This window comes from Bombus terrestris, chromosome 10 (assembly GCF_910591885.1).
Source record: "Bombus terrestris chromosome 10, iyBomTerr1.2, whole genome shotgun sequence".
Lineage (NCBI taxonomy): Eukaryota > Metazoa > Arthropoda > Insecta > Hymenoptera > Apidae > Bombus > Bombus terrestris.
This window is the reverse complement of record NC_063278.1, coordinates 15,765,108-15,775,304: the sequence shown is the minus strand read 5'-3', so window position 1 is coordinate 15,775,304 and position 10,197 is coordinate 15,765,108. Positions and strand designations below refer to the sequence as shown.

The 10,197-nt window shown below is 33.9% G+C and overlaps 1 protein-coding gene across 1 annotated transcript; it reads left to right on the top strand.

Annotated features, from left to right (window-relative positions):
- Nucleotides 1–1,118: 1,118 nt before the first annotated feature.
- Nucleotides 1,119–8,299, top strand: LOC100649937. The gene is made up of 4 exons (XM_003398589.4): nt 1,119–1,267; nt 4,195–4,394; nt 5,017–5,160; nt 7,630–8,299. The coding sequence occupies exons 1-4, from the start codon at nt 1,255–1,257 to the stop codon at nt 7,714–7,716; spliced, it is 444 nt and encodes a 147-aa protein (XP_003398637.1). The 5' UTR covers nt 1,119–1,254; the 3' UTR covers nt 7,717–8,299.
- The last annotated feature ends 1,898 nt before the right edge of the window (nt 8,300–10,197 follow it).

Sequence of the window (10,197 nt, the reverse complement as noted above, 5' to 3'; positions counted from 1 at the left end):
TTCTCTAGTTGGTCGATAAACATAGCGAATTGCTCGCTTCCTGATCAATCGATGAGAAAGTTTATCCTTCTTTCTCAATACGATGATCTCTGTATTGTACGTCGGTTCTAGACTCTCGTATGAGACGTATAACCACTTGGCAATAATAATTACTAGATTGCGGCTTTTTATGCATTTATGGGAAATTTCAAAGCACCTATTATGTGATAATACGTAGCAAGGAAAGCTTTCTGTTTAGATTCTATTCCTTTACTTGTCTTTATAAATTTATGAAAATATCTCGTAATTACGTAGTATGTAATTATGTAATACAATATATCTTTTGGATCAATTAGCACACATTGTATAGTTCACGTACAGTGACGAAAGTATTTAAAGTACCATATAAAGTATGTAGTAACTTTACAAGTAACTTTATAAGTAAGGTAAATAGTAGAAAGTAAGTAAAGAAGAACACTCTCCCCAAAGTATCGGAAACTTTTTATGTATGGGTTTCATCTAACGATGGCTCACATAACTTTATCACCTAGAACATCTCGCTTATTTTTGGTAATATTAGAAAATGTTGCAGGTACAAATTGAATGGTTTCAAAAGGGACGTAATTCGACACACTTGGTTTTTCCGTAGAGAACACGGGAGGACACGCTAATATCAATTAATAACGAATATAACGCAATATTTTAAAAAGCGAACCCAGTACCACCGATATACTCACGTAGTGCTATAAATTTTATTTTTTATCAAATAAAATAAAATTAACTGCAGCATAAAATATTTACACGAAACAATTCAAAGTTAATATTCCAATCGTAGTAAACAAATTTTACCGATATAACGTCACATTGGCAAATTTATATGAACGTGTATATGTATATTGGAAAAAACTCCACGTAATTATAATAAAAGCTTCGCGCATTTCTACCGAAAAATATATTAAAAGACCTCTTCAGTTTTTATCTTCTTTTCCTGTCTCAGACAAAATTTTTCTTAGTCATTTAAAAAAACAAAGAACAGAATATCTATAAAAACATTTCCTTAAAATATTTCTTGGAAACATAATCGCTGATCGGTGTTTATATCATAAACAGTGCTCGTATCTCATTTACGATAAGATAGTTCCGTTTAAAAGAGGATGAGATTACGTTCACACCCATAACGTTAAACATATTGCAAAGTGTCTCTTCGCAACCGTAAGCGTTCGGGCGATTCAAGAAAATTCTGTGTTTTACGAAAGTTTTGTTACTAAAGCCAGGATGCAAGGCCGTGGTAAGTAACTATTTGAAATATAATTTTACTTTTTGTAATATATTTAGATCGATACCCATTTGTCGTGTATTTTACGAATACTATGCATTTCATGCGCACGATATAACAGGCGATAAAATGGCTATGATAAATACATAACTGTTCAAATAATTAAAATCGATTTGCAAAATTTGCAAAATATACGTAAATTTGATTACAAAAGCGTAGAATAAAATCTTTTTGTCTAAAGTCACATTTTCGAGAAAATCAAATTTGAAAATTTGCCCAATTCTATTTTTTCCATTGCAGGGCCATACACGTAAACATCTGATCCTTCGTTTTCAACTGTCCAGCTCAGACTTGTCTATTTCCTCACGAATTTTCAAATTCGATTTTCTCAAAAACCAAGCCTCCATTCCAATTTTGTTATTCTTGATTTTCGTCTTATTTACAGCCATAGAATCCATATAGCCATATGTAGAGCCATTTGTATCTTTCTAGTCTCAGCATCTGTATAATGTTAACAAATTCGTATCGACTTTCCGGTTAAACGATCAATACTTAACCGATTCGTCATCTACCCCTCGATTAAATTTATCGCTATATACGCCTTCTTTATCATACTGATAAAGTTTTTAACCTTAAAATTGGCACAAAAATTTGTATTCTGTCAAACGTAACTCATACTGAGAAAACGATTTATTTGATTCGATAAGTGGTTTCTGCAAAGTCTTTCTTCGAAAAACGGATCTCGAATCAAGATTTAACAATCACCCCGTACGTCATTCCCTTTACACACATACTTACAGTTTCTTGCAAAGATATTTGTATACTTAACATACATTAGAAAACTCCTACGTGTACACTGTTCATGCTACATAAAACACTTTGAACCCAATCTGAAAATATATACGAGTGATTCTACGGAAGTGGGAATTTTTTGCAGTATTCATTTTTTTAGCACTCTAAACCCTTTGCGGTCCTACGTCCAGTATGACTGGACTTTTTTTCTGGTAAGTGCAATGTTCAGTCCGATATATTTGTAAATGCGATTTAAACTATATTACGTTTAGTCTCATTTTAATTAAAAACATTTTACAAATACGTCAGTGAAAGTTTAATTTTAAAGAAATCAGAAATAAAAAAGTTTCATCATTATCTCATGGAAACGTCAGTATGTATCGTTTTATATACGATCGAATGCAGTTGCACTGCACAGTCATCGAGCGTCACGTATCATTCGAGATATCTCTTTTTCATCCCGACTGATAAGCCCGAGCAATTTCTAAAACGCCTATCTTCCTCGATCCTTCTCGCTATGTTGATACAAACTTAGGGACGTTGGTTTCAGCAATTGATGTCGTTTGTCGGAGCTGCCGGTTTAAATAACTATGCAGTTACGGAGCAACGCTTCTGACTGAAAACGGCTGAAAACGTTAAGTTATATTATATTTGTACGACAGAGAAAGATAGTAACTTCATAGGAAAATCAAGAATTAATCCAAAGATTATCTCTCGTACATGAAATTCTCAGCCCTCTGTTATGTCACAGTTGCAAACTTTACTCTGCAACCCATGATTGCTGAATGAATTTGAAGTTATGTACTAATTTTTCTTTTTTTTTTTCTTGTGTGTATATTTTACAGTAGTCATATTTATTCATATCGTTTATTTTTACTTCGATCGACTTCGTTTTATTGATAAATAAGAATGATAGAGAAGAATAAAGAATGATATTTATTTTAACAGGTTTTAACAGGCATTTTGGGGTTGCTAAATTTATACATAGGACAGTTATACATTCCATTCCACCAACTTTTCAACCTCACGATTCGTATTATATTCCAGGTTTATTATTTTTACTGAGCTTTATTTGCTGTAACGTAAATGTAATAGTGACATTTAGCTTTCTTTTTAATATGAGAATTGAATAGTGATAATCCTTGAGAAGACTGATTATCTTCCAACTAATGCTTCGTGATAAAAAGCGTGAAAAGATATTTGCCTCTTTAAGTAAAAGGTTTCAAATATGTTTGTTTCAAATATGTTACACGAGACTTTTATTGGACCATCAGCCTCCTGGATATCTTTTCAGTCTTTGTAAACAGTTTTTAAAAATATACGGATGAAATCACAGACAGCTATTTATTTGTCTGACCATAAATTCTAGCAATATTAGCGTGTCCTGTATCATACCTGCAGCTTGTTATGTCATTTGTAAATTAAATGAAAAAGTGTGCGGGCAACATCGTTGCGAAATAGTTCCCACTTCTGCAGAATCACGCATATACAAGTTACAAGACATTAGGTTGTCCCAAAACATTTTTTTCATTTTCATCTATTGTTACAAAATGGTAGTGGTCGTAGGTATACTAAAAAAAAACTAGTATACAGTGCGTAAGAGATGATCCCACCTAACGCTGAGACTCAGCGATATCGTGGATGATTTTCGGTTGGAATGGCATTGTTCGCAACACCTTCTTAAATAAATAAATCCAGAAGAAACATACACGAAATAAACCTTGCTACGACCTTCGCAAAAAGGGACAGACACAAAGAAGCGGACTCGGCACGGGTCACTGTAACATTACACATTAAACGGACCTTATCAAAAAGAGAATCCCGAACCCTGTGAATATGGCAACACCAACAACACCATCGAACATCTACCTTAATACTGCGCTAAATTCCAAGATAAACGATATGGACAAGTGTAGGAACACTTTCGCGAGCCACTGTAGTGTAACGAATCAATAACCATTGATTACTGGAATTTGTACTCTGGAATTGGCAATAGATAAATTCAACGTGATTCGCAAGACTGGTCTAACCAACGAAGTTCGCGACCTGTGAGATATTCGATCGAGAATGTCGTTGCTAACAACCTGATTTCTATCTATAGAGACAGTTTCCACGTTCAGGTTCACTGATACCGACTACTTCTGCAGGATATAAATGGGTTAGATTCACGGGTGCTCGCTACTTCGTACCGGGAATGATCTGTGTCGGCAAGGACTTGGATGGCTTGAATCTTGTTGTTGGACGTGCCTTGCATCATGGTGATATGCTTCCTGCGAAGGTGAAGCCAGAACATGGCGTTGCCTATGTCTGTCACAACGGCAATGAACACATGAAGCATGATTTTGAGGTAAAACTAAACGATGTTTAAATGGTATTATTTCTATTTTGAACGACGGACTCCTATCCGCTTGCATATCTGTTTATTAATTGAGTTTGAGTAGAATATTCATTTTTAATATTAAATACTTATTAAACGTTTACTTGCAAGGTACATTGCTCAAGTATGACACACCGATGTTGGTTAAACATTACGGAGAGGTACATAATACGCGACTTGTTTGCAAATAAGCAGAATGCACATAATATGCAAAAATGTCTAAAATATTTAAAGGAGAGCATTTATCGTGATAGTAGATGAAACGGAGAAACGTATAAAATGGCATTTGGTATCGATCGATGACATTCGTTTCGTTCTTCGAATATACTTGCTTGCATAAATAAGCACTTACTTGCAAGCGGTGCTACGTTAGGTGCCCCTTATTTACCACGTGATACGCTGGATCACATTTATCGAAATCAATTTCTGCCGATTCGATTATGCTAGAGTCTCATTTAAGGCCATTTGTTCGAGTGTGAAGAATTAAGAATCAAAGATTCGAAGGGTGACAATCGTGCCCCTTTATCGATCCCTCTAAACAGCGTATTTCTAAACGATGCAGATAGTTGTAAGATACTTATTCTCGTAATAGATTTTGATGCCTGCCGAATTCCACTGGATCCACGCGAGTAACGGTCACGTTCCACCAAACGCGGTCGAATCTGGAAAAACGGTGGAAGGAGAAATGCTTTACGTAGGCCGTGCTTTTCAAAATGGTATACCATGCGTGGGAAAAGTAAGTTCACTTTTTATTTACATTTCAATGCAATTTGTGGAAACATCGACCAAACAATTACAAGGGACTTACTTCGTAAGTAACCTCCACAAGGTTTTAGCCGTCGCTCGTTATTCCCTGACAATTAATTATCAACGAATGAAGTTGAAAATATTCACGTATGTTGACGTATAGGCAGCAAAGCGTCGATACGAGGTTAGGCATATAAAAATCATCGGCCGACAGTGTGAGCCGACTGGCAACTGTTTCACCGATGCCAGGGGAACCCCAACGCACGGAAAAGCACACGCGATAATAATTTCCAACCACAAGTGGTTCGTCGCGTCGTGTCGACGCCATCGACGAGGGAGCTGGCAAGACCTTTATGTTTCTGACCCCATACCGATACTTCGTTTCAAAAAGTATGGTACAATTGAGACGAATAAAACAGGAACAACTTAGCGCGGAGTTGCCCACACGGATTTATCATCGTCCACGATGTTCATTCAGTGGTGGACAATTTCGTTCGCATGACATCGGACCATTTGTTTGCTCTTTGACTATTTCTTTGAATTTTGCCAGAGCGAAACGGACTTTCTATAGCTTGCGAACTGCACTTGTAATATATATGTTAACGTACATCTATATCTTCAACTTTATTTGTCAATAAGTTTTGGAGGAACAACGAGCGAAGGGGTAAAAAAAATCGAGATGGAAAATCTAAATCAAACGTATATATTTCTGGTTGGACGCGATAAGAAATCATAAACTCTTTTTTTCTGATTATACGTTAAAACAGAGATAATATTAACTGTCCCAACCGTTAGTTGGAACACGATAAAGATTTCGGCAGAAGCATTGAAATTTAGTCGCATTTGATTCCAAGCGATTCGAAAATTCCATCTTTCGTAATTCGTCAAAAACTAAGACACGAAACATACTTTCCTCAAATATTTTACACTTGAAACTTTCACGACAATTAATAGATAACACACCTGTGGTTCTTCGGGTTTCGATCGTGTATGTAACAATAGTTGGATTTATTCGAATACTTTGCACTAGTAATAAGTTTTACAGTAATAAGTTTAACATCGTGTCGACTATATGTATGGTAGGTGAGTAATAAGTTCGTTCGTGTTTATCTTAGAAGAGTATGTACGTCGAGTACTAGATACTATTTCTCTAACTAACTTATCCCATTTCTATACAAATGTCTATAAAAATTATATACATTTTATATTCTATAGTTTACAGTTTATATTTTATGTTTGTCCTTCGATCACGCCTCAACTACCGAACCGATTCACTTGAAAATTGGCATGAGTATAATCGAGATGCAGGATTAGAACATATGCTCGTTATTTCTCCTTAAGTCACATTAATATCTATTCCCTCTGTCTTATCTATCTTATCTCTATCCCCGCTTCTCCACTAACTCAAAAGCGCATGCGACACTTGGCCACGGGCACATAAATAGTGAGACCATAGCAAGGATATATGTAATAGGTTGCAGGTTCCACGTAGGTGAACATGGATGATCGATGACTTTTAGTTTAATATACAGTGAAGTCTTGGTTATTCAAGTCCCGTTTAACCAAAGTTCCGTATTATCCGAGGTGCTTCGAACTTTGTCGTAACTTTATTTTTTCGAAAGTTTAACGCAGAGTACGAGAGTGGAAATAGTCAGGTATTGTTAAAACGACTAATCAAACTTACAATTGATTAAATAGTTAATTAAACTTAAATACATGTACGATATCGCATTATCAAAGTGTCTTTTTCACAATCTTAATGCACGACTTATCGACAGTCGTGGATTTTAACGCATTATTCGAATTTTCGACAGTTCGAAGTAGATTCGATCCACGTCAAGTATAATCGACAAGGATAATCGACACTCTGCGGTATTTTGATTTACTGTCACGTTTAGTAGAATTGTTCATTTGTGTTAATTATTTTATTATTTTAATATAAATAAGCAAATAATTATATTTCTCAAGCAACGTCTTACACTAGAGCTAATCTTTCTAAAGCAATTTAGACGTTTGCATCTTTTCTTTCTCATAAAGGTATATTACTGGATAAAATTGAACGAACTTATTACCCAGTATTTTATTACTGTTTTAACTCGTTGCACAAATATTCTTGCAGTATTTAATTGATTTCAGTTGTCAAAGCTATAGATCGAGCGAATAAAAATCTTGACGTCATCACACGATAATAATAGTAAGCCGATCGAGACTGGGGTGCACACATACTCGACAAATTTTCTAACTTTGTTTTATCGAGCAATCAGGCGCCCTCAAACAAAATAAAATATATTCTTTCTTCCTGATTTATTATTGCTTGTATAATCCGTCCTGAGATAGTTTCCATATATCGCACAAGATTTTGTACAATTTCACATTTTCTTTTTCCAAGTTTTACGTATTTCTTTGCTTTTCGCTGCAATTTACTTGTATCTCTGTTACATTAGATTTTTCTTTCCAGGTACATAGAACCCACGGAGTATTGTACGTACCTTACGAAGGCAGGGAAATCCCATTTAGAGATTACGAAGTGCTAGTACTATCTTAATCTGTCTGTATGTAAGACACGTTAAACTTCTTGAACGGTAAAAGTATTTAAATCTGCACTCAACTGTAGATAAATATAACATTATTGTTAAAGTATATGAAGATACAGCTCTTTATTTACATAATGCGCTACACGATTTCGCTGAAAATTTCATTATTTACATATTTGCTATATACTTTATGATTACAAAAAAAAAGCTCATTACAAACTGACTATAACAAATTTAAAAATACTTAGTATGTGCTGCTTATTAATATATTAATGTATCGATAGTAACTATAAGTACGGTATAAGTAAGCTATAAGTATGAACACTACAAAAATAACGTAGAAATTATATAGTTTATGTGGAATGCATAAATATATATTAATTTACGACAAAGTGAGTTAGTAAATGAAATTACGAGTAATCCAGGAAATTACGCGTTTGTAGTAACGATAAAAATACAAACGTCTGTGATTAAGGATATTCTCGGCACATATTCACATCATTCATATTCGAAAAATTTAGAGGAATTCTTAATGAACTGGATTAGTAGAGTTGCAGAAGTTTGTAGAATTATTAAAGAATTTGATATTTATTATTTCCTATTGTCTTATCTAATTATTTTCAACATTTATTAAAATACAACTTGTCGAACAGAAATAATTCATTTTCCCCTCCTATATTATAGTTATAAATAAAATATCGTTATAAATGAAAAGTTGAAAACTCTACAGTGTACAAGAGACAATTGACCGATATTATTATTATTAAATTAATCTAATTTAATAATTTATTCATTGTCATATTTACGTCTATTAGTTTTAACATATCTTGTATCTTCAAAGTTTAATGTTTAACCTACTTGTTCGAATAAGATTAATGATTTACAACTTAAAAAGTATTTTTACAACTTCAATCGGTATACGATTCTTGTTAAGATCGAATTGTTAAATTAAATTCATTATAAATTAACAGATACGTGTAGAACAGATTTCTCTTCTGGTAATAAATAATTATATTTAATCTAAAAGAAATTGAATAAAAGTATTACGTTTTGTTTTAACAGAAACGTGGGAAAATTCACGTGGAAAGAGAAGCAGATGTTATATTATAAAATATAAACTTTGGTAATGCTTTCTCAAAAAAGATTTTAACGGATGCATTAACGTATTATCTACCCTTCGGCAGCTCGATTAATATACCGAGAAAAGTAATTTATTGGCAGTTCGTTAACGCAATGAGAAAAAGGGAGCCTGGGTCCTGTTGCCGCCCTATTCAACAGATGACTAGGTAGTGTGCTCTCCCTCTTTTCATTATTCAACCCCTAACTGCAGCACATTTTAACGTAGTTGTTCTAAATCGTTAGCGGTTGTGTCAAATTTTATTTCCCGCGTTAATCAATTTTTCAAAGACCATTAAAGACCTTTCTCTAACGTAGTACTCTAATGGAACCTCGCTGCTTGTCGATCCAACTGATTTATTTAAGAACACTTAAAGCACACTATTTGATTAAACATAATTTTAAGAAATCGTTCCTATTAGCACCGTTTACTGGATCTTCATTGTCCATATTTTATTCTAACAAGTACAAACATATTACGTATTGTCATTAGCGCTGTAATTATATCCAACTGTCGCAATTGCATTGGTAAAATTCTGGACGATTTTGAAAAGGTGTACAAAAGTTGCAAGACATTTGGTACAACTATGGATTTTGCAGAAATTGTGAAAATATTCAAACAGACGATCATTCACGACATTAATTAATACTATTTAATTATTGCCAGTTAATTAGTGGTATTCAGTAAGTCCACTTTTAACGATTGTTATATGCTTCAGCTAACTATTTATACTGTATATCAATTTTTGTTTAATTTACCTTGTAATAAATACTTGCAAATTCTATATATACTTGTATTTTCAAATTGAGTTCAAATTTTGTCAATATAACCATGTCAGTCGCGTATAAAATCTACTTTTATATTAAATAATATCACGCGTGTTATACAAATTATTTTTAGTGTATTTTCGAACGTTCGTGGCTTTGAATATGCGTCCTGGCTCTAATAAGGCACACAGCGAATGTGATAAACGGCAAAGAACGTGCAAATTAATTAATGGGAACAGAGTGAACAATGCCGATTGTTACATGACAAAGAAAATTATAAAGTATAATAACAAAAAACGACAAAGAGAAAAAAAATTGCTAGTAAATTATCATTAGGTACTTGTTAAATAAATAAAACGTGTGTCGCGTTATTAAAAAAACGTGAATATTATACAATCTATACGTTTAGTCAAACAGTAGAAGAATCGTGCTTGTACATCGAATGAAAAGAAACAAAGCAGTCATCCGGAAACAGCTGATACGCCGTGGAGTCCAAAAAACTAATTTTTGGGATTTTTGTCTGTCTGTTTGCGCTCGCATCGCGTAAAGGCTAGCGAATGGATTCTGACGGGTTTTTCTCTGCTGTACAGCTTAATTAATATCCGAGA